General features: G+C 43.2%; 1 protein-coding gene across 2 annotated transcripts in view; it reads right to left on the reverse strand.

The window, feature by feature from the left end:
* CRHBP (corticotropin releasing hormone binding protein) overlaps nucleotides 1-25757 on the reverse strand; it is a 50693-nt gene that overhangs the window by 19164 nt on the left and 5772 nt on the right. For both annotated transcript variants that reach the window (XM_064437799.1, XM_064437801.1), the window contains exon 2: nucleotides 3659-3816. In XM_064437799.1, coding sequence (XP_064293869.1) covers nucleotides 3659-3816 — 158 coding nt within the window. The remainder of the gene's footprint in view (nucleotides 1-3658; nucleotides 3817-25757) is intronic.

Here is a 25757-nt window from a genome sequence, read left to right on the forward strand (position 1 = left end):
CAAGCAATTAAATGTGCTTTGTAGCATTTTTTTCCTTTTCTGCTTTGTCTCCAGTCTTTGTGCAGAAAAGTTTCTTCTTTAAAGCTGATAGAGTTTAACAGTTGTCCTTGTGGTTAAAACAGCAACAAGAAAAACTTAATCAGACAAGCCAAAAAGGGTGATTTATGAGGTTTTAGAAAACTTCTGTTGGAATAAAGATCATTTGAGTCATACTCCTCTGATTCACCCAAGCTCATGTGCAAGCAAGCCCCTTCCACAGAGAAATTAGGCTGCACTCAATCCTTAGTAAATTCAGCTGATGAGATGGCTCTACTGACCTCATCACCACAGCAGCTCTCCCTGCCTGACCTCGGGGCATGTTACTGCCACCAGCTGTGACTTAGCACAATTCTACTCAGCAGACAGGCTCCTACGTGTCCATGGGCTCATCAGGGATGAGCAGAAGGTTTATGAACTTTCTGGAGCTTGTTTCCAAAAAGCCTCTTACTCAGAAGTCATAACGAAGAAACTAGTCCTTACTGGGACAATCTTATTCCTTTTAGCTTGGGGTTGAAGCTTTTAGCTGCTCTCCTCTCCTGTCCCCTTGAAGGAAGGGGAAAGGCTTGGAGACTAGCAACAGTCTGCAGGACCTATGGGGAACCATAAAAGCAGTCTTATTTTTTCTGGCTGATACCCCTGCCATCCTGGTCCAACAACTGCAATATTGAGGTGTGTGCCATTGCAGGGGGCAAAAAGTTGTGCAATATTGTCAGTTTTACTTTAACAAGGATTGCCATGTTCCCCTAGACGATCTTCTGTGAATCCTGTATACCTTCTGTCACTGAAGGGTTAAAGAGACAGCACATTGTGGCTCTGCCACCATGGTGAAGTCTCCTTTTTGCTGGGATGACATTTGGTGGTGGCCCCTTTCTTAGGGTGATGTCTGCCCCTTGTTATATTTATTAGACCCTGTAGAATCTCCTCCTTATAAAAAATTACATCTTCTTAATGATATATGTTTTAATCAAGTACTATAATCTTTACTGAATTATGTCTAAGGGTCTGGGGGGGACAGGCAAGTGAAACGCATTCTTCAAATGTTGTCTAACAGGGCACATCTTCATTGGGGGATGTTTCTTTATTAACCTTTTACAAAGCAGAAAATCTTAATTTAATTCACATGCCTTTTATTATAGTTTGAAGTTACCAACGAAGTAACAAGGCACAAAGAGAGGTCTCCATGCAAGGAAAAACCATGACACCCTGCTGCTGAGGATTCGCAGGGCTTTGGAAGTATGCTTAATTCAAACACGAGTGAAGAATTACTCTTAATTCAACCCAAGAGCAGGTTAACACTGAAAGGGATTGTCCTACTCTCTCCACACCTGGCCATGGGGTCCTACTGCCCCTTTTGTACGGCTTCCACGCAGTGGGTTGGATCAGCATGAGATGAAATCATTGTTCCATGAGATGAGTCACATTACAAAGCTGTACCCTGGGATCCGGTCATTAAATCCCCCACAAGTGGTCCTCTAAAAGCCCTCCTCTTAGGGGTGCCAGAATAGTGAAAGCAGAAGGCATTTACATTTCCCCTGAAGACCCAGTCCTTCCATCAGCCCTCAGAGCAGTTTGCTGACTAAATCTTCCATGTATTTGAATAATTTATCATATGAATACATTCATTTATGCTGAATGAAGAGGTGGACTACTGGGATGCAGCAATGCCAACACAACAAAATTGAAGCTGGGGAGGTGGGGGATACAAACCCATAACAATGGCAAGCAGTACTGTCTGCTCAGGTGGCAGAAGAGAGCTGTGACCACATCTGAAATACGAGTGTTTGGGGAGGTATGGAGCAGCACAAAAAAAAGGCTTTAGAATAAGCAGACCTGAGCAAAAACCAAGCTGCTCTTTTTGAGCTGCAAAAATATGTTTGTCACTGAATGACTGAAAAATAAATTGCAAGTTTTATGCCTCATTCTGAATTTTCCAATTCAGAAAGTATATAAGTAACATTCCTATGCCTTTTACTTCCCACTGACATTTAAGAAATAGAAGTTTCAACTCCTGCCGAACAACTCCTTCACCTGGGCAACTGATGAATGCATGTTAGAGATGCCTGCAGTACCAAGACTGAAAATATTACAAGCCATATCTCAAGTAGCATAAACTGACTTTGGTCCAGCTTACACCAGCTGCTGAACTGCTCCATAAGTGTCTTACAGCCATAATGGAGGGATGGTGGTTTGCATTCACTAAACACTAATGCGGGCTACATAGCTAGGTGTGCTTTGGTCACATTTGTGGTGAGGAGATTGATCGTATTGAGCATTTTTAAAATCCCTCTTTCTTTAGCTGTTCTTCAAGGAAATCATTACATGCCACAGTCAACACAACAGCCAGAATGACAAAATCATTAAAATCCACTTCATTGTCTTTAGTGGAGTCCAGATCTTGCATAATCTTACCAACCAGAAGAGGGTCCTTTTGGCCCTAAAGGGAAAGTGACTTAGCTGTGCAGATCTTGAATGTGTAATTCTGACACACCCGGCGGTGCAACCCACTGCTATGTCACAAGGCCCAGTGCTATTAAATAAAAGGCTGCGTGAAATATGCTCCTGAACTGTAATATACCACTAGCCACAGCATTAAAAATATAGGTCTGGAGTCCCAAAAGTGCACCAGAACAGAAACTGAAGACAGTGCAGCTCTTAGGAGGCATACAGGTACTACACAGGCGCTGAAATGAATTAAGCAGATTTTGGAAGCTGCTGAGCACTGGTTCCTTTTGACAGATAGATCTATAGTGTGCATTTGTCTGTATCATCCCTTAACGAACAGTACTTAGATTTTCAACAGGCTATTCATAAGTGGTCATATTATACATCCATTCATCATGTTCAGAAGATCTCTACTTAGCAAACAAGGCATCCTATTCAGTGGGAGTAAGAACAGTGAATCTCATAATAATAAATCAATAGCCAAGATTAAAGAAAATCCAATTCAAGGAAATGGACACAACGTAAAAAAAAAATCCTGCTGGTGGTGATAGGGTCCATGACAATTCTTACAGTTAAGAGGATACAGAAAACCAACTATGAATCTGGTCATTATTCCATAAAAAGCATCCACGCTGTGTAATGTAGAACATAAAAAATGTGAAAAGAGGTATTCAGATCAGCAGCTTGTTGCTGAAAGGATTTTCTTAGCATCTGTCTGCTGGGCACACAAGCAGCTGTACTGTGTCCGTGGCCATGGTGCACAAGCTACTTTCTTGTCTCATGAGAATTGGTTATGCGTTTAATTCTTTGAAGTATTTATCTATGCCCTGTTTATAAAAACAAACAAACAAACAAACAAACTGATTAAAGCCTGATTTAGCATCAGTTTTGCTACTGTTTCTAGGCAGCCCTTGTCTTCCTGCTCAAAAGCGCAGGTACCTGGCTCTGCTGCTGGTGGTACATGGCAGGGCACTGGAGCTGGACCACCCTCTGAAAACACACTTCTCAAATGGGACATTTGATCTCATCTCCTTCTGTCTGGCTCCACAAAGACAACTGTCGTCTGAGAGGCTGTGGTAGGATGTGCCTTGCAGAAGAGATGCTATTCCCGAAGACTTGGATAGCTATTTATCCCACCCATGAAACTAACTCAAGAGGTTCAGGAGCTGCATCTTACTGAAAGGAAGTCAGAGAGCTCGCTGGTGAGGAGCTCCTTGAGTTCTCCTTTGCTGAGCTTGTATCTGTCTCCTTCTTTGCCAGAGTAGTGATGGTAAATCCTGATCAAGGTGTCCATCGCATCTTCCAGCAGTGTGGACATAGCAATGAGAGGGAGAGCTGCAGGGTAAAGATCCAGAGTCAGTGACATTGCACAGGAGCCAAACCAAACGCCAGTCTCAGGGAAGGGATGGAGAGCTATCTGAAGAAAGAAATTGTTACCAGTACTGAAAAAAAGGGGTTTTTGATTGATCCATCCTGTCAACTGTGTGTGAGCAAGTCGAGACTGTTATAAAACATTGTCCTGAACTCACTAGCAGTTACTTTGAAGAGGTAAATGGGAAGGAAGGACTTTATTTAAGAAAGTGATCTACTGTGCATCCATTTTGCAAAGCTACTGTAAAAGGAAATCACTCATACCCATAGCTGAAAACACAGAGAAAATGAAGGCACTCCCTCCTCCCTGTTAATTCAAAGTTTTCTCAGGAAAGTGAGATCAGCAAAGAACAGCAGCCGAAGTGGACGCACATTTATACAGAAAGCTCCACACCAGTTTCTTAGGAGGTTAAAGTCACCAGTAATAAGGCAGAAGCATCAGCTTTCAAGTTATTCAGTCGTGTTTGCTTGGGCTGACCTTTCTTCCTGTAAATTACCTGGAGTAATTTACATGAAAAAAAAATTTGTAAAATACAAGACAAATGTGAGCAAGGCATCCCCGAGGGTTTGCTTCATTAAGCGTGCAATAAGAAGACACACAGGGAAGCACCACCAAGAAAAAAGATGGAAATGCAATTAGTTGCTGAGTAGCTGACTCAAAAAATAACTAAAAATAGAAATCAGAGAAAGAGAAATATTATGCTGATTAAGCCCTGGGAGAGAGGTTAAAAAGCCAGAATGAAATTCAAGGTAAGACTGGAGTCCTGAACAATAACACCATCCAAATGATAAGACTGCTTTACAGGCTAGCTGAGGTGTATGAAAGAAAATACTCAAATCACACAAGGTGATGGTCACCTTCCTTTTAAAACCCATGCGCAGGCTCCTGTTTGTCAGGCAGAGAGGGTGGATTAGACAAATAGAGACAGACATATAATTGTCACAAGCTTCTGTTTCCCTCTGTATTTGCCTTTTCTGTTCAACAAAAACCACTTTCTGTAAATGGGTCACTAAAATTTTCACTAGGCATAGCAGAGGGCTGCGTGTGGAACATACAAGATATTTTTTATCATTTGACTTTTTTCAAATATGCCCATCCAGGGGCCTGAAGGTCAAAATTAGAAAATGCTAACAATCACCAAGTCAGTGTAAAACAACTTTCCCCCATTTTCAAAATAACTCTTTCTAATCTGTCTCTGCACTTCTACAGCTGAAAGAATAACTGCCTCAGCACTGGCAGCCAGTGTTCAAAGATACTTGGGTATGTAGGGGGAGGTTTGTAGGTGATTTGTCACAAATCCCTTGAGATATCTACTTTTATTGTTGGATGTCTCTGTAAGCCTAAAATATTGGCTCTTGCTCAATGAAATTCTTGCTGTAGTACACGTGTCCTCAGGAGGAAACAAGAAAACCGGTTTCAGAGGAAGGTGTGCCTGAAATTACAGTGTGCACTGATCAACGGGCTTGGCTTCATTTTTATCAGTCCTGCACAACAACTGCAGCTCAGCATCTCTCTTTTTATAAGTGATCTTTTCCCGGGAGGGCTTCCCCTGCCCTGAACCGAGAGGCAATGGCTGGGGGACACAAGAAACAGCAGCTTCACCATGGTTGGGTCTACTTACCACCCAAAATATCAAATAACCACAGTTTTCATGACAGACATATGAAAGACAAAAGTGCTTGCTTTGGGTTTCTTTTCCCTCCATAAAGCCTTCCACCGGCTGCACACGCATGTCCAGGGGGCACAACTGTGCAGATAAACAGCAAAAGCGCACACAGCTGCAGGTCTTTCACTCTTTTACTCCAGCAAGGGGGAAAGAGAATGAGATGGGCATTGTTTTTAGTTCTGAAAACCTCCAGGCACTCGTAATTTTGAGTGCCACAGTAGATCTCAGCCCACACCTCTGCCTGCCTCCTTTGCCTCCAGACATGATGCTTCTTCTGTCTGTGCCATTGTGACAAGTCTCCACATCCTGAGGGGTATTGGCTATGCCTCTGGGAGAAGAGGGAAGGAAGGGGATTGCCACATAAAAATGTTGGGCCCCAGTAGTATGGGAGGTGACTGTGTGTAAAGTGTTGTTTCTGAAATGGTAGGCAGGCTCTTCTGGTTAGACACCCCTGCAGACATGCTCCATACTGCATGTAGGTTGTGCACCTTCATTTCCCATCACTGCACTCGTGAGTACTCACCAAGGATGGGGGAAACCAATGCTCAGGTACATTTTAGAAAAGGTCCAGGTGGAAACCAACCTGGAAATGTTGATATGCAACAAGAGGAACCTAATCCCTCCTGAAGTCAGAGGAGAGTTGGGGTGGAGGATTGGTTTCCACACCTCTTCTGTATCTGGGGATAGCTGAGTGACTGGTTTTATACAGAAGTCCCTGTGCTCCAGCAGGAATCTAGTTGGACCATATGCAGCACATGGGAGAAGAACACGGGTGATATCAGGCATAGCACACGTCTCCCACTCAGATTCCAGGCATTCTCTGTGTCTTTGCAGATGCTAAGAAAAACCATGGAGTCTCTTACATAGCTACAGCCATGCAGAGCCGTGTCTTGCCTGTGATTCACTAATGCTTATAACTATCGCTCAGAAATACTAACCAGATAAATATTAAAATACTGAGCCTTTTTGGCTATACTTTCAACAACAGTTTCACCCACAACTAGAAAAAAAAACATGGCTGTGTGAATACATAAGTATAAAATCCTCCTGGTGTCTATGTATTATATTGATCCTCTGACTGATGAATATTGCAAATTAATTACCTAAGCAGAGTCTACAGGATGTACATCTTCCAGGAAGCAGATATAAATTTCAGAGCTGCCATCCTCAGGACAGAAGAAAGAAGGGTTTTCTCTATCGTCTCCAGGACATCAGCTCAGTAATTTATACAATGATATAACCTGTACAGTCTCTTTCAATAGCTACTTTCACTCCAGCTAATTGTGTAACTCTCTGTTCCATTCTAGTGGATTACATGTACATGGGGAATGGCTGCACCTAACAAATGGCTTGTTTGTTAAGTGGCCCAACCAATTTGCTGTGTCCATCCCTTTCCTCCCTGGCTAGTGAAATCCTGCCAGTGGCTCCAGTGACAGCAGATATCTCCTAACTCCTGTGAGGGCAGGTCCCAGAGGCTACTCAAAATTCATTATATCAATCAACTGGTTTTAATCCTTCATCCAATACTCCAGCACAATCTAGTTTTGTGTTATATCTAATAGGCACTGAAGTCAACACAGCCTGTGAGCACTGTTGTATCAGAGCAAGACACAACGCTGTGTCAGCAATCACCATTCCCCATCATCCCCTGCACTCTGGTTTCCACCAGGCTAAACGCAGGAGTAGCACCAGACATGTGGTTGACAGGAGAAGCAGGTCTGCAGCTTGACTGTAGACATGGTGAAGACTGGTGCCTTCCTAGTTCATGACCAAACTGTCTGTCACAACCTGGCAAGTCACAGCAGTGTTGGTGGGAAAGCACCTCTGGAGATGCCTAGTCCCACCTCCTGTTCAAAGCAGGATGATCACCTACACCAGACCAGGTCAGCTGTGGCTTGTCTAGTTAAATCTTTAAAACTTCCAAGGATGGAGATTTCACAAGTTCTCCGGTAACCTGCTCCAGTGCTGCACTACCTCTATTCAGTCTGAGCATCCCAAGCTGCAATCGTGGCCATTGGCCCCTTATGCACCACCTACCGCCACCACAAAGAGCTTGACTTTGTTGACCTTATACATTCCCTTCAAATAGTCTTGGCTCCTCACTCAAACTCAAAAATAAACTTGAAAGCAACCTGTCCCCTGACTTGCCCAATCTAGTTCCATGCTTCAGTGTCCCCTTCATGTTATGTGCTTGCCCTTGCAGGCTGCTCCAGCTATGCCCTTCTTCTAATGTGTATTTCAATATTAAAACTATGGACTGCAAAATCAATGGCTGTCAGAAGCAGAAGGGCTGATTTTTCACCTGGCATGGCAGAAATACGCTATAAGGCCGAATTCTGCCACCTTTGCTCAAGCAAAGTAATAGATGTGAGGCTTACAGAACGTGTCAGCCATCTGATTTCACTGGGGGCTGCTGAGACAGGCAGGGGTTGCTCCTTGCCCTGTAAACCTGAGAAAGGACCCAACCAGATATCACTGCTTCCTTTAATTTTACTTGGGGTAATGTAGAGGTACACCCAGCTGGGAGGCTCTCCAGGACTGCTCCTCCCCTCCTACATGGAGATGGGGCAGTCAGACTACAGCCAGAAAACCTTATCACTGGTCTCTGCTCCTCAAAAAACTGAGCAGCATTCTGCCCTGTGTGACAGCAGTCAGCCCTTGAGATATGTCAGCAGCCTTCTTCCTCCTCAGCTGGGAAGGAGAAGCTTTGGCTTCTTCACCAGGATTTTTCCTTGGTCTCTTCTTGAGACAACATAACACAGACTGCCTTTAAACCAGAGCAGCCTAAAAAGTGACAGTCTAAGCCACAGTAAAATACTGCTCAGCTTAAGTGGGAGGATCTCATACTTAGGGCATCTGGTTTTCCACATTTGCCAGAATGCACGTGGGGAATATTTTCTCACAAATAATTGTGCTGGGAAAGGCAAGTCAGCCTCCCACCCACATCCTGTCATTATTTATTTTTCCCAAACTCATACTGTTCTTGGGATGCACGTGTTTTGAATCAATGCTGTACCCCCAAAGTGGCAAAAGATGTGATAGGAAGCAATAGGGAACACTGCAAGGTTCAGAAGGACAGATATACTGTACACTAAAAAGCTTACATTAAATTAGAGCCTAGACTAGACTGAAGAATTTATTAATACAGACTAAAGAGCTTATAATAGACTTAACATTTGAACCAGTATTTCTTGTTAAGTTATAACAAGAATTTTTACATTTTTAGGATTGCTAGCATTTTCATTTGTGTTTTGTTTCCTTATCTGGGTGGTTGATTGTTTTATCCTTTTACATCAGGCATGTCTTCCTTCCCCACAGGTTCCGGTTCACATCTTCAAGACTGTTTTAACTGCTGTCATCCCACAGGCAGCAGAATAGCAAAGTGCTATTAAAGCTCTTGCTAATAGCTTTTACCACCTAAAATTGGTGGTAAAAATGGTTTACTCTGTAGGCATCTTTTTTAATGGGTTACACTTCAATGGCTACCCAACTGAAGTGTATCCTGATCTCATTATCTGCTGAGTCTTGTTTTGGACAAGCTGGTACACTTATTTTCCAAATATGTAAATGACATTTTCATTAAAATGTCCAGATCATTGAACTCTGCTGGTTCCCATAGTGGTCATTTCTCTTGTGATAATCGTTTAGGACAGAAATCGGAGCATTGTCCATACTTGAGGTACTGACTTGGGTTACCACTTACTGCTCCCTTCTCCTCCACCCAGAAAATGGGCTGCCATTTCATCCCTCTGTGAGCATCACCCGTTACTAGCCTGTGAAGGCAACATATCAAGTCATATAGGAATGTATTGTATATGGAAAATAGCCTAAAAGCTTTCATTAACCCTAAACTGGAGTTCTGAAGTGATATTCTGGCTATACAGTCCTTTCTTCCTTGCAAGCCTCTGAACCAGAGGTATCTATCCAGCCATATATCAGCCAAGCCATTTTTTACTTTAATGCAGTTTATCTACACAAAGGAAGCACACCAAAATAGTATAAAATACCCTGGTGTAGACACAGAGTTGGAGCCAGCTCTGCCTCAGAGAGCAGCAGGGGGTCCCATTACAGAGCAGCTCTCCCCCTCTGCCCCATAGGTACCCAGCCTTTTGTAGCTCATGTTACAGCTAGTATTTGGCAATGCATCACTTTCTGAACAAAGCCAAGACAGGAATTCCCTTTGTGTTTAATCCACTGATTGATAATGCAAAGCTAACCTTTTGAGATACGCTGTTCCTGACCAACTCCTGTTTCTTCCCAGTTCTAACTCATATCAACATGCAGCAACCTCTGTCCTAATTCACTTCCATGTCCAGTTCCTTCCACAAGGTTTTTGCAGCTATGTTCAGGTTATGCTTTAGAACTATTGGGACCACTCCATGCAGGGGGTGATCCTGTGTCACAGGATGGTGGCCAAGTGACCTACAAGGTTGTGGCAGTAGGAAAACCTTCCATAGGTTTTCCCTGGCCCTGGGTGGGCTGCTGACTGAATGTTGCCTCAGTTCCTCCTTAGTGGTCTCCAACTATCACACAGCAGCTCTTATTTTGGGAATGGATTTCCTAGGGCTGGTATGACTAGCCCTCTGTTGGCAAGGATTGCCACTGAGTAGCGAAGGTCCCTGGCTCATACAACTACATGTTTGTTTGTACATGCACTTAGTCATGCTGTGATGCGCAGGTGGCCACCAAGGCTCCAGATGCAAAGCTCACTGCATCTTTTCCATCCTCTCTGCTCTGTTTATGAGCCATGTAGTCAAGTGGGCTCATCTTGAGATAACTGGCAAATAAACTCACCTTCCTTATCACCAGTGCTGAAATAAATACCTACCAAAAGATGCACTGGAAAAAAAAACACTCCAGACTGACTTGATTCAATATTCCTGGGCACTGTTGATGTTAAATCAATATAGAAAAATGAGGCAAAGAAAGTTTTCTCTTAGTTTGGATTTATATAAAAGAACGAGGAAAATGTCTTTTGGTCTGGGGCTGCCCCTTAGCGTCCTGCTGAAGAACTGCTGCTTCCAGATCTCATGCTAGCAACGACTACCAAAGTGATTCAAGCTGTAGGGTCCAAGGGAGAGAGACTCCCACCCGACTGTTCCAGGACATATGTAGATGTTTCACCTCTGCATTACTATGGCAAGTTCCAAATAAGGGCCTGCATTATCAAAAACAAGCCAAATAAGTAATATCATTAAATATTACAGAGAAAAGAAACACCCGTTGCCCAGAGCTTGTTAGCTAGACCTATAAACTCTGCAGAGAATTTAAGTGCTTAACATAGGTCAGGGTTAAAATAATGGGACTTAGGCACATGCTTTGCTGAATTCAGGCTGCATATTCCACTAATGGCCTTTAATAATGCATCCCAGACTTACCACCTGCTGTGGGAAAAAGAAAGTTCAGAAGCACTGTTGTGGTTTAATCCCAGCTGGCAACTAAATCCCACACAGTCGCTCACTCACTTAACTGTGGTAGGATGGGGGAGAGAACTGGAAGAGTAAAAGTGAGAAAACTCATGGGTTGAGATAAAGACAGTCTAATAGGTAAAGCAAAAGCCACGTGGTCTGGCAAAGCAAAGCAAAGAATTCATCCACTACTTCCCATGGGCAGGCAGGTGTTCAGCCAGCTCCAGGAAAGCAGGGCTCCATCACGCATAACGGTTACTTGGGAAGACAAACACCATTACTCCAAACGTCCCCCCTTCCTTCTTCTCCCCCCAGCTTTATATACTGAGCATGACGTCATATGGTATGGAATGTCCCATTGGTCAGTTGGGGTCAGCTGTCCCGGCTGTGTCCCCTCCCAGCTTCTTGTGCACCCCCAGCTTCCTCGGTGGTGGGGTGGAGTGAGAAGCAGAAAAGGCCTTGACTGTGTAAGTGCTGCTTGGTAACAGCGAAAACATCTCTGTATTATCAACACTGTTTCCAGCACAAATCCAAAACATAGCCCCATACTAGGTATTATGAAGAAAATTAACTCTATGCCAGGTAAGCCAGCACAAGCACTTAAGGGCAATGCCACTGTTCAGAGGCTAAATGGAAGAAAAGACCAGAGTAATGTGATTTCCTCCAGAGCTGTTACAGGAGCAATGTGCAAATAACCATGAATTCTTGTCCAAATGCAGTGGGATCAAGAAACCTGAAGAGGGCATTGAGGACCAGTAAGTGGTCACGGTATAGAAGGAATGCTTAAAGAAAATAAGGCTGTAGCAGAAAACCTAAATAAATATTTCGCATGTGTTTTCACTATGGTGGAGATTGGGGAGGTTCCCACAGGACAAAGAAAGGGACATGTTGAATGACCTGCCTCAAACTGAACTGTACATAGAAGATGTTGCGGGGTAGATCCTCAAAACAAGTCATAACAAGTCAGAACTGCATAGTATGCACCCCAGACCTCTAGAGGAACTTGAGGTGGATGAACAATGGGAGCCACTGGCAGTAATCTGCCTCAGGACCACAGCACAGACACCTGCCGGGTACAATGCCAAGTGGAGAGGTGCCGGGTAATATCCAGAGAGTGGCTGAATATTAAGTCTGCTGTCCATATTGGGTAAAGAAGTAGGGACAGCCTGAAAACCAGGAGGGTGGGAAAACGACTGAAAACAGTACGCTGGGGAAAAGTAAAGAGAAGTCATAATGCAAATCTACTCCCTGAAGGAGTCCATCATGGGTGACCACCCTGATTACTGTCCACCTTGTTCCCAGAAAGCATTCCTCACTCTTAAAGAAACTAGGCTGCCATGGGGTACAAGGAAATGACTCACACAATAAATTGCTAAATGAAAGATAGGCAATAAAGAATAAATTTTGGGGGTTTACACGTGAACTGACACCATCGGTGGGGTCTCCCAAGAATCTGTGGTCTGGGAAAGGGAATGAATAAAAAAGGGATAAAGTTTTTTTGTTGATATAAAGCTATACAGAGAGAGGAAGTTAAAGTCCAGCTGTGAAGAACACAGAAGGAGCTCATGGAACAGAGTGATATAGTGTCTGATAAATTCAGCATAGATAAACACAAAATGATGTGGGGAAAATCAGGTTTTTGTACACAACTCTGAGCTTTGGGTTGACTATTAGGATTCATGAATGAGATCTTGGGGTAACGGCAAGCGAAAATATTGGTCCAGTAAGAATCTGAAAACAAATAGGATTAGGAAAGATATAGAAAGCAGAAAAACAGAAGTGTTTTTATGCCACTAAATGAGTCCAAGGGAAGTCTGCTTCTTCAATATCGTGGTGGTCCTCCTACCTAGAGTATGGCAGGATTAGAAGAATCATAGAATCATAGAATGGTTTGGGTTGGAAGGGACCTTTAGAGGTCATCTAGCCATTTCCCTGCAGTGAGCAGGAACATCTTCAACTAGATCAGGATGCTCAGAGCCCTGCCCAATCTGACCTTGAAAGAGATAAGAAGAGCAGCAAAGAAACAGATTTTGTGTTAGAAACGGCTAAATACACAGGGCAACTCAGTCTGCAGAAGGACATAACTGGGGATATGAAAGAAGTCCATACATTTGAAAATGACATGGAGAAGGTAAGAAGTAATTATTCATGGTCTTTCCATTACAAAACTAAGGAGAAAGAAAAATAATCTCCAACCTCCTAATTCAAAACAAGCAGAAGAACATTTTTAAGCTACTAAACTGCTTGCTGTGACAAATTCCTGCAGAACACTTACTGAGAGCTACCAAATACAAAAGCTTGTGTCATCAAGACATCTCCAAAACACAAATCATGGGAGACTGGGTTAGTGTTCCAGGGAAGTAGCAGCCTTGCCCCACTCTAGTCCTCTTTCCTACATACCTGCATTAGCCAGTGTTCCTGGAAGATTAGGCAAGAACTAGCTTTTGCCTGACATGAAAAGCCAGTTATATTCTTATGTTACCTGACAAAACCTCCCAACAATAATGTGGGACCAGTGCTAGTTCTGACAAAGAGTCTCTGCTTTCCTAGAGGACTGTGTGGTTTAAATGGCTGTCCCAGTAATATTGGAATAGGGAGAAAATTCATTAAAAAGTCCAAGGTAGATAAAACATTAATTTCCAGGACAAGGTTATAGGAAGGCAAAACTCTGAAAACAGAAAGTGCCTCCTCACTGGATGTTTTTATGGCTATTACAGCTGCAGTTGCTCTGAGGGATTTGCTCAAGAAAAGTGAATTTTTAGTAGTACTAGGAATGGAGCTGGACCAACACTACAGGAGCAATACATGTCTGAGCAGGAGCAAGCCTCAATGATAAAAGCTGATGGAAATTAAGAGGCAGAGGCAGACATTTGTAAGGTACAACTGATCTAATTGTCTTTAAAAGACAAGGAAACTAGGTGGTTGTTCTGAGTTTAATGAACACCATAAATGGCCCAGAGATGTGTTGCACGCATGTGCAAACCAAAATGAGCTGAGATAGTGGGAGGAACAGAAAAATCCAACAGGCATAATTTCCTCTTCACACCTGAGAGTTTATTTAGAATTTGGTGCTGTATTTTTTCTCTCTGTTTTGGGGAGAAACTAAGAATACACTGTGCTGTGCAGATACACTCAAGTGTATCAGCAAGATACACCATCCTGCTGAGATGCCTCCATCCCTCACCTTTGCAGGGCAGTAGCAGGGGCTCCTGGCTCCACCAGCTCCATCAGGTACCTCGTGCAAGCCACTGGCCAACAGTGGTGTTCCTTTGTGTCAAACAATGTGATGGCCCCATGGGCTTCATATTGGTATCTTGGCTCATAACCCTGTCACACACCCTCCTGCCTCATACCACAGTCCTATGTCACCTGGCACACTGGATGGTGGCAGAGAATACTCTTGCACTTGTGTGTCCCTGGACACAGCTCAAACAATAGCAAATCCATTCTCCAGCCTTTTCCAGTGCTTGCCACTGGAGTGTTGTTATGATCCATCTGTTTCACTTCTCCATACTGTTTTTATCCTTGCTTCCGCACCTCGCAGGCATAACACTTGCACAGCCTTTCAGCCCCTGCATTTGCAGGAAGGGACTCCCTCAGCTCCAGCAGACCGCATTGCATCTCACTCTGCAGCATGAGGTTCTCTTATGAGGTTGTGCATCATTTCCCATGATCTTGCTATGGGAAGCCTGTTTTTTGTGGCTGATGAGTTAGCTCACTTTCAAGTCCAGTATCTTAGAGGCACAGAAGTAGTCTGAATGGAACTGCATTCAGCAAACATCTCCAGTGCGTAAAAACAAAGACATTAGATAGATGTTGGAAGAGAAGAAGTAGACATAAGTGGCTGCAGAACTACTACTCAACCAATACACATTATGGTTAAAATATGCTATCAAAATTTGGATATAAAATGGAATGAAATCACCAAAGTAAGTTAAAATGGGTGAGTAAAAGTTTTGACAGATAGAAAGCCCACAGAGCAATTATCTACTTTGACTGTGTGCCACTAAAAATAGTCATCATGCCTGCTGTGGAAAACAGTGCAATTGTGCACAAAACCACTTAGAAATTTACAGCTCTGTTGCTTTCTAAAAGGATGAGTAATGTTTTGTTGCTCTTACCCCATTTTCCAAGTAGCCCTATAACAAAGCCTTGAAAAGAGCTGGTGCTATATTCACAGGGCTTCCTTCTCATCATCTCCCTGCCATGCCAAACAATATTCCACCTTTGATCAGCAAGTCTTCTCTTTACTTCAAAGAGTCACATAACACTGTTTAAACTCTCTCTCAGCCACAGAATGTTACACAGGTTGCATTCAAACCCTCTGGTTCTGGTGAGCTTTCTACATTCATTATCCCTAAAAGTTTTAATAACATTTATACTGTACCTTCTAAGAGGCATATATTTCTGGATGTCTGAGCTACAAAAAGCAGAATGTCAGTGACTGATATAATGTGCAACATTTTTTAGTTTAAGCTTTTATTTCCTCTGCAAGTATTTTTCTGCATTTTTTGCAGTGATTTTAGAGTGAAATCAGATTTTATCTTTACGGAAAGTCTTTTCCAAACTAACTGTTCTGCAGTTGTTTAAAAGTTCTTCATCCCTCTGGTATTTCCAGAGAAGGCAGGACAATACACTGACACAAATGCTGAGACTGGTATTAAATGAGATTTCAGATGTACTTTTGATAATACAAAGCATTGTCATCCCTGAACTAAAAAGCATGATGATGATACCACCCTCCTTCCTTGCTCTCTTTTTCTAGAGAATTTCTATTTCTTGGGGTAATTGACAGATACAAAAGGCTGGCAGGTTCTCAGGAGCAAGTACATGCTACCACTTTGTTTCCATTGTGTTGAGTGTTTAACTATGTTCTTTTTGGTACAAAACTGTAAATATCCTTGTTTTCACATAGAAAGAAGTTATCTCAAATACCTGAGGCTGTGAAGACTCCTTGGAGTCATACTGTGGCAGAAGTATGGCAGAAATGAGTATCATTTCAGTAGTGATTGCTGCCTTAACTGTACAGTGCTCTAATGGTACCTTCATTAATTACAGGCACACGTTCTGTCTTCTAGCAGTCACTGAAACAAGTGTAACTGGCATTGATGTCTTTTATTCTAAGGGTTATCTAAGTAAAATTATGCCACTCACAGAGTGAATGAACAACTACTTTCCAACAATTAAAATTACACACGTTGCTGACTCACGGAAAGCTCTTAAATGATGATATTACAAACTATCTACATTTTTTATCAGGGGACTGAGTCCAGGCACTCCTCATTCTTCATTCTTCAGTTCACTATCAAGAGAAGTTTGAGGTAAAATCAAAGGCAGGTGCTCTCACCAACTCCTCTAATGATGCAGCCCCCATGATGGGACAGGTCCAGCACTCTCAGTTGTCCCTGACTCACCTGACATGATGAGCCTCTGACCTGCCTTTGATACCAAACCGAGTGCACTTACAGCATTTTGCAAGAGTATTACAATTCCTCACTGTGGAAGATGAAATGCTAGTAAAAAAAGGGTACAAATGGGACTCTGCATTTGCTCAAAGGGTGGAGGATATTCATTCCTTACTTAATACATTTATTTCTTACTTGAGTCCACTCTTGTGAAGCAGCCTGGGTCATCACGCTCTCACCTGAGTCTTGCAGCACAAAGTTATTTGTAGCTATGATGGCCATGGTAAACACGCATTAAGTTACAGCCAGACATTTGCAGATGAAGCAACATTTCCATTCTAGCAAAACTCATGTGGGCTCAGACACTGCAAAAATAACTTTAAAAATCAGCTATTGCTGGCAATAAACTTCTGCATGTCATATCATTTCAGAAACCTAGGTATTACAGGAGATAAACAACAACACCTCTTCCTCTTCAAACAAGATTCTGCTTGGAAGACTTTGCTTTAACAATGTTTAAGGTCCAAGAAAAATAAGGGATGCTAGAAGATACTGTGAGAATATCCTACTTCAAAAGATACTCTCCAGGAGCCCCGTGTCTCTCCTTAGCAATCTGCTTCTCCAATCCCAAGCTTAGCAGGGATATTTAATACTATCAGTTAACTTCTTTTCCTTCTCTAACATCAGATATATATGTGTGTTTTGAAATGAGGAATTACAAAACCATTTGCACAGCACAGGGAAACTTGGATTAAGTCTTTTGCATTTGTATATTTGTTAAAGAAAATGTGCAATAGCAGCTACGAACAGAAGAGGGAGTCTTTAATCACAGTATCAGCTCTTTCTGCAGTTTTTCAGAAAACGAAGCAGTACATGACTCTATATGTAAAATTCTTTCCCCAGCTGACAAATAGTCCTCAGCCAGCTCCTGAATACCACTGATCTCCCTGGGCTTGGGCAGACAGCTTGGCTGGTATGTGACACGTGGCTCTGCCCCTTGGCTGAGAAGCCATGCTCCCACATCATGCTCTGCGTCCTTTGCCTGCTGAGATGATACAATTTCCCTGTACTGCAAATCTCCTGAAGCTAGGAGGTTAATATGCAACAGTGAGGATGTAAATTGAAGGTGGATGCTCTACTCCATGAAAACGCCAAGAGCCAAGGAGATGCTTGCATCTCTGTCTGCAATGCAGCAGCTTTGGCTCCTCATGTAGGTGGTAGAGAAGTGGATGCTCTGGGAGAAAGGAGGGAGGCTGCTAGGTTAGACATACTGAACTACCCTCCACAGATGTCTACCTACCTACCCATACCTACCTACTCTTAGATACCAAAGCAGCGATGTGTGTCTTCACTCCTATCCCAAGTGCAAACTAACAGTGAGGAGCTCGTTCTCCTTTGAAGAGGGAATGAACTACACAGCACAAAGGCACCATGAGTTCATGCTAAGGGAAACTGTGCACTAGCAGGCATAGGGTATATGCCACGTGCACAGTACAGCGACCCTACTAAGTAGAGAAGCTCCTCAGTGGTCCTCAGGCCATAGTGCTTCCTGATCACATCTGACAGGTCTAGTTCGGTGCCTTTGGGTACCTGCAACCAGCAATGACTTTAGGGTTGGTATTCATGCCAAATGTTGTTTAAAATTAAACCACATTTGGAAGACAAGGGATCTTTAAACAACAGAGCTGCTGACACCTCTCTTATCTAAATCTCTGCTATCTTGATTTGAGGTGTAGGCAGTGGAAGCTGTGACCTTAGCAGAAGAGTTGGGCATTTCCATTTCCCTACTTCTGGCAGAGGTATCTCCACTCTGTGCTGTCCTACGTCCTAGAGCCATGACCTCTCCTATCCACCTGCTCATGCCCTGCCATAACACAGTAACCAAAGTGAAGGTAGCTGTGGAAGGACTCTTGCTTACCCATTTCTCCTAGCACCTCTCCTTCTCCAGCCCCTTCTCAGCTCCTGCTGCAGAATTTAATTCTGCAGAGCTCACCCTGGGCTGTTTTGTCAATGCTGAAGCCAGCTCTGCATCCGTCAGTAGCAAACCTTAACAAAGCTATCTGCATTCTTCAGAGACATCAGACCAAACAGCCTCCTCATGAACAGTTTACCAGCCATCACCTTCAGAGAGCTTCTTTGTGCTCTCCCTCACCGGCTCTGCTAACCAAAAACTCACGTCAGCAGAATCTGGGAGTTGAGCGATGCTCCTCAGTCTTGGCTACTCAGCCAGGGTCTGGCAGCAACTCAGACACTGAGGATTGTCTTACCAGCTACTATGGTAGTATTCACAACTCTACCAATTTAACCACATGTAGTGACATGGGGAGCTTCCAGGCAACCAGAATAATATCCACAACACAATCTTCATAAATTATGACAAAGCATAATTTCCATAACTTCTTTTTAGCAATGCATTTTATCACCAAATCACTCTTCACAGCAACAGCACCCTCCACCCCAGCTCACAAATATCATCACCTCAATACAGCCACCTCCAGTGTTTCCAGTTCACAGAATCATAGAATGTCCTGAGTTGGAAGGGACCCACAAGGATCATTGAGTCCAAATCCTGAAGTTAGTCCTGAAGGAGTTGTATTCCTGAAGTTAACGGAGAGACATTAGTGATTTTGACCAAAAGCAGGCAACTTCATTTGAATGTGACAGAGTACTACTTACTTCCAACACGTCCTGAATTAGTGCTATGGGCTTGGCCTTGATATTTTTACACTGTGAACCATGTAACCCAGTTTATCTGCTCACAGAAAGCCAGATGGGTTTGCCTGACTGGGATTTGAAGATGAAATGTCAAGGAGTCATGATGTGTCAAACTGCAAGTATGCACTAGACCTGAGTCACTGCCAGCTAAATCCAGAGAGCATGGTGTTCCCACCCCAGCCAACAGTGCTGAGTTGACTTCTTGTGTTTTCTTCATATCTCCCTGGCTTTTGCCAATGCCTGACACCGAAGACTCTCAGGACTTTGAGGAAACTCCCTCAACCCATTGCATTTTTTAAATTTATGTTCTACACATAAATTATTTCCTTCATTTCCTCTTATTCAGTGGGTCAGCCTATCCAAAGAAGCAGCATATCCTTTGTTTTCCCATGTTAAATTACTCCCTTTTCCCAAGTGCTCAGAAATACAGACACAGGCCCCATGCAAAAGGGGCCTACCTCCCTGCATCCCACAGTCCACAGGATTATGTGACAGCACAGTCCCCATCGCAGACATTCAGCCTGGAGAAGCATGAACCCAGCTGCTAAACCACAGCACCAGGAGTACATACCGTCCTGAATTCAGACTCAGTGCAGAGAAAGCATGAACGCTAATAGTGTTCCCCACTGCATCATGTCCATGCATTGCTTCCTTCCAGCAGTGGAGAGCTGGAAGCGCTGTAGTGGTGGTGGGGAATCAAACAAACTGCCCTAAGGTTTCAATCTCAAACATGCTGAACATTCAGTTCCCAGCAGTTTGCTTCTTTAAGGTGAGACACAAAGCCAGAGTGCAGTTGGTGAACCAAATGTAGCTGCTAACTGCAATGGAGAAACATCACTCATGTGCCAGCTCATGCTTGTTCTCAGTCACAGCACTTGTCACTTGATGAATGTAAGGTTTGGCAATTAAAATCCTGCCACCCTTAAAAATTACTGTATGTTAATTTTTAGAACTGCTATAAAATACAGACAACATCCCTCTTGTCCTCTGTTTCCACAGAGCTCATTAATGCTCAATACTACATATTATTAACACCTTCAAAACAAACAAGGGAACAAAGCTTAGCCCATGTGATGAGTGTGCTATCGGCAGACTGAACTGGTAAAGCACTCCAAACACAGATGGAACTTCAGCAGCAAGACTGTGCTTTACAACCATCATCATAATACCATGCAAACAAGATGGAGCAAGTTTTATCAGCAAAGGTGCAGCCTCTGGGTTACAGCTACATTACGGCTCTTGCTGACATGGCTCTAGTGGTCAGAGATTGCACTGGTTCTCTCCCATGGGTGCACTGTGCTGTGGCAAAACACAATACCCAGGTGAGCATCAGGCCAACACAGGTTGCATGCAGCATCCAACAGCTGGCAGCATCTAACAGGGAAGCAGGGCACCTAGAGACTGGAGTGGACACGCTTTAATTACCTTTGCATTTGGGCATGCAGCCTCTATATTGAAGTGTAGACACTGGAGCTTGGCTCTGACAGAATTTTGTAGCTCAGTTACGGCAGAGATAACCCCTGGTAGACCTTGGTACCCTTGAGGTGGCTCTGTTCTGGTGTTTGTACCACATGAGCAATCCCAGGTGGTTTATGAACTCCAGTGCAACTGTGAACATACCTACCTCCATGTACATGCAGACAGATATGCCTTTCCCTCTTTCCCCAGCTACCAAAGAGCCAGCCAGATCATTGGGGAAGCTGGCTGAAAACACACTTAAATGACTGTGAAGCCCCAGTCACACAAGCTAGGACTGAATCAGTGAGTCCTGATGGATCCAAGCGAATTGTCACAGTGCCTCTGCACAGCACTCAATGCACCCTTCACAATCACTAGTCTTTTTTCATTATCTGAAGCATCTCCACCTCCTTTGGCCTAGATGACAGACTGCTGACTATGTAATCAGCCTGTTGTACTGGTCCTGCCAGCAAACAGTGCCTGGAGCCTACAGAAGGTTATCACTCCCGAGAAAAAATGTAGGTAGCACACACTCTCCTGACTGTCTTTGAATCAAAATGACCATGACTACTGTGTTCATGCTGAATTTAACATTGATGCTATATATTAACCATGTTCAAAGCGCCCATGACAGATAAAATACATCAGCAATTAAACTCAAGTCCCAAAGGGCTGTTACGGTAGTTAAGTACTATGCTGCTTGATTCCCAGGACAGCTACATGTCTAGATATGTGCTACATGTCCTCAGTCATCACACCACAGTTAGTTAGACAAAATGAATGCTAAACTATGTAGGCCCAGATGGTATTCATTGAGGAGTTCTGAGAAAATTCAGGGACAAAATTGCTGTATTAGTAACAGAAGTGTGTTGCCTCTTGCCAAAATTATACTTGAATACTGCGAGCCAACACTGTAATCAATAATTAAAAGCAGGTTCTGAGATGTCCAGGGAAATACAGTCCTGCGAGCCCAATATCTGTACTGAGCAATTAGTGAAGAGTCTAAGAAGGGTCACCACTAAGGAATTGCTGGACCTTTCTGGGAAAAGTCACCAGAATTTTTGTAAAGAGAAGTCTGGGCTTAACAACCCTGTAGAGTTTTGGCCTGTAGAGGCCAGATACATGTGGAGGTAAGGGTGATACAGTGGATCCAGTCTACCTGGATTTCCAAAAGCTTTTGCAAAAGTCCTGATCAAAGACCTTTAAAGAAACTTAAGCAGCCATGGAATAATAGGGCAGGTCCTCTTGTGGAAAAACAACTGATTACAAGAAAAGAAATACAGGGTACTGGAGCTAGACTTTTTTCAGTGGTGTCCAAAGACAGGACAAGGGGCAACGGGCTCAAGTTGCAACACAGGAAGTTCCACCTAAACATGAGAAAAAACTTCTTCGCTGTGAGGGTACCAGAGCAGTGGAACAGGCTGCCCAGGGAGGCTGTGGAGTCTCCTTCCCTGGAGACATTAAAACCCTGCCTGGATGCGTTCCAGTGCCCCCTGCTCTAGGTGTCCCTGCTCAAGCAGGGGGGTTGGACAATACGATCTCTAGAGGCCCCTTCCAACCCCTACCATTCTGTGATTCTGTAGCAGAAAAATGGTCAGTTTTCACAATACCAGTTACCCACCAGTGTGGTGCTGGACCTATACAGTTCTACATGTTCATATATAAATGGTCTGAAAAGGGTTGAGCAGTGAGGAACAGAAGTTTGCTGATAACACAGTAGGTCAAGACAGCAAGGCCTTAGGCAGGCTGCAAAGAATTGCAGAAGAACCTTGTAAGACTGATTGAGCAATGAATTGGTGGATTAGTTAAGTAACTGTAAAGTGAGGTGTATGAGGGAAATACATAATAGCCTGAGAGAACTATGGCTTGCAAAATGTAACCACTCAGGAGAGAGATGCAGTTACAAGCAGCTGCATGAAAACATCAACTCTGTGCTCAAGAGCAGGGAAAATATAAAATAAAATTGAATGTTAGGGGCTATTGCAAAAGGAACATGGAGCAAAACAGAAGTCATCACTGTACCATCCATGGCTTGAATACTGTGTAGCTTGGTGACTGTGCACGTGAACGGGAAGTTCTCAGATAAAGGAAACACGATGTTTAATAGTGTTGAATAGTGGCTGTACTGGAAGGACTGAATTGGCTAGGATTCCTCAACCTGAAATGTAGCTGAGGGAAAGGGAATATGATACTGGCCTACAAAATTGCAAGTGGCTGGACAAGATGGTTAGGGACTTGTTCACATGCTCTTCTCCTGTAAGAACCAGGGACCACCAAACGAGGATAGCGCATCCTGGTTCAAAGCAAATTAAATGAGGTTGACTTTCACAGCAAGACAGCCAATAGGTGTTAATAATTAGACCAGCCAAATCAGGCTTCATGAAACTCTCATGCTGAAAATAGCTGTCTGTTGAGAGAGTACTGTGGGGAACTTGATACATGCCTGCACTGTTTTTACCCCTCCCCAGGGTAACTGCCTGTAACTTCTTTTTGTTGGTGTTTTGTGTGCTTTTTGAGTTACAGATTAATCCCCCTCACAGATGCCCTTGAGCTTAGCTCCCCCAGCCTTCATGTCTTTTTTCCTCAACTTCAGAGCATGTTTCAACAGTCCCGCAACAAAGGACTCATATGGTACAAAACAAAAAGCTGCCCTGGCTACGTCTTGCATGCATCTGGTATGTTGGTAGGTGCCTTATGCAGCAGGCCTACTGTTTTCTGAAACACCCCTTGACACCTCGCTGTCTTGTTGATCCTCAAAGGCATGAGTAAGCAGATTACCCAGGCCAAGCCAGACGGACCCTCGGTATTAGCCAGCAGAGCCATTCCTATGGTCTGTGCTGCTTACGAAGTTAGGCAGCAGCTTCACAGCTCCTGTGCCTTAACTTGCCTTGTAGTTGCACAGTGCAAGCAGGTGTTGGTGGTGAGAGACACAGTCTGACCCCCTGTCTTGTGCTGAGCAAGAGCTCATCTGGCGAACCAGCCAAATGCTGTTCCAAGTCAAACGTAAACTCTCCTCCCTCCTCCTGGTAGAACTTTAACCCAGGACTGATCCTGGACAGCAGGAGGGAACAGTATGATGAAGCAGTTGGTGTCGGGGAAAGACTAGTCTACCTCTCTTAGCTGCAGCATAAGCTTGAGTTGTTTGTGAAACAATGACATTGTGCACATAAATTACTCCCGGGCTACGTGTTCCTACCCCATCACTACCTGGCTGCACAGACACACAATTGCCCATTTGAGGACTTTATTCAAATCAATTGAACAACCAGCCTGGTCTACTTGCTGTGTTAATTGGAACAAAATAATTCATACTAAATTCAGAATGAGGATTTGCAAAGCAGCTACAGATGCAAAAACTTTCCCCAAATTTGCTTGTTTCAAGAGCAAAAGAACACAGCAAAACAATTCATACAAAGTTTTTTCCTCTTTACCTGCAGATTAGTTTAGTCTTCATTGCACTTGGGTTGCAGCAAAAAAGACACAGTTGCAGCATTGTATATCTAGAAGATACAGATCATAAAAGCAATTGGATGCATGATTAAATTCTCAGTACCAGTTCGCTGCTTCGCTCCCTAACCACACAACAGTTAGATGCAGAGCAAGGTACCCCTCCCTCCCAAAGACACACACCCAGATGGCATCACCAAAACAGCAAAGGAAAATCACAAAGAACATTAGTAGTCTCTATTATAAAAGCAAACTAGACTTAGATTTTTCAGCTCCCAGTAAGCATAATACAAAGGAATAAGCTTCACCTAGATGACTGTGGGCTCCTTGAATAGTATTCTCCAATGTTTGTCACATAGTACAACCTCCTTTTAAAATAAATCATTCTGTTAGTTAAAACTTTTTCTCAAAAAGCTTTGAACAACGCTACAGTAACATCCAACTCTAACATGTATCATTGGTAGACCTTTGCTGTTACTGAAGGTAGGAAAGGAAAGATTCCTCCTTACCACCTGTTTTGTCAATCCACAGATGGATACTAGAAAGGCGAAGTGGTCAAGGAGATTAGCACTCCCCTTCACATGAGCTGCAGTGGAATGGTACAATTGATTGTGTGATAGTCCCCAACTCTAATCCCATCAATGACAGGAAAGGAAGAACAAATTGTGACAGCATAGATACAAGCATTATTTGGTGTACTTCTGATAAAATAACAAGAAATAAATCCTGTCCCCCAAACCCCTGGCTACCTTAAGGATATTCTCCTTCAGCAATTTAAGTGATCCATGAATCATCAGTGCTATCTTTGTGGTATTATATAGGCACACACAGATAATTCATCATCTTTACAATATACAACCTGTAACCATTGAACTCCTGACAGATGTAGGTAGTGCTGTAATCACATAAACTGCATGCCCTTCCTTCATGTTATTCACTACCATATACAGAGCAGGAAGCACACTCAGCAACATAAAGGACATTCTCATATTCTGTTTATCACACACAGGCTAAGGAAAAAGTTCAGACAGCAGTTCGAAAATGGTACAATCCCCTTCTTCCCAAGTCCTTTCAGTGAACTGTGGCCTCTTACATAGTTATTTTCCAGCAAGAATGATGCATTACATCTTCAGCTCAGTAATAACTAAGCTATTATTTCCCTGCTTTTTTTCAGGAAACAGGAAGAGCAAACTCTTTATGCCTCAGAATCATTTGTGTTCCACATCATCTGAAGAGCTGTAAACTCTCTGATCCTCTGAAATACCACCACACAACATCCTAGTTTCACACTAAGCACCTGCTAGGAGTTAGTAGACAAGGCTACAGCAGATAAAAGGAGAGACAGAGCTTAATTAGTACTTGATATGAGACATCAAACACATTACACAAACCTCTTAGTCTTTATTATGTATGGGCAAAACAACCTTGTTACAGACTAGCACACAGAAGAACATAATTTGTAAATACTTGCAGCCTTTAAGCTGTACAAGACTGCTCAGATTCTTCCTACAGTTCAATCTACCCTCTTCCTTACTCTCCATAATTGAAATGGTGAATATTTCCTGTCTATATACCGGATGCCACACAGTACTTTTTGGACTGAGGGTTTTTCATTTGCTTGTGTTTGTAGGGACCCAGCTACGTCTAAGCCTCAGACAAGTCACTTGGATGCAAGTTCAATATACAACTTGGTGAAACTTACCAGGACTCCAAGATTTGAAAAAATGCATTTAAATCTTACAAGCAAACATATACCCATCAGCTTTTCAGAAGAAAAGCACATGTGATTCCTTATCCCTGAGCCA

This window comes from Phalacrocorax carbo, chromosome Z (genome assembly GCF_963921805.1).
Source record: "Phalacrocorax carbo chromosome Z, bPhaCar2.1, whole genome shotgun sequence".
In the NCBI taxonomy this organism is placed as follows: domain Eukaryota; kingdom Metazoa; phylum Chordata; class Aves; order Suliformes; family Phalacrocoracidae; genus Phalacrocorax; species Phalacrocorax carbo.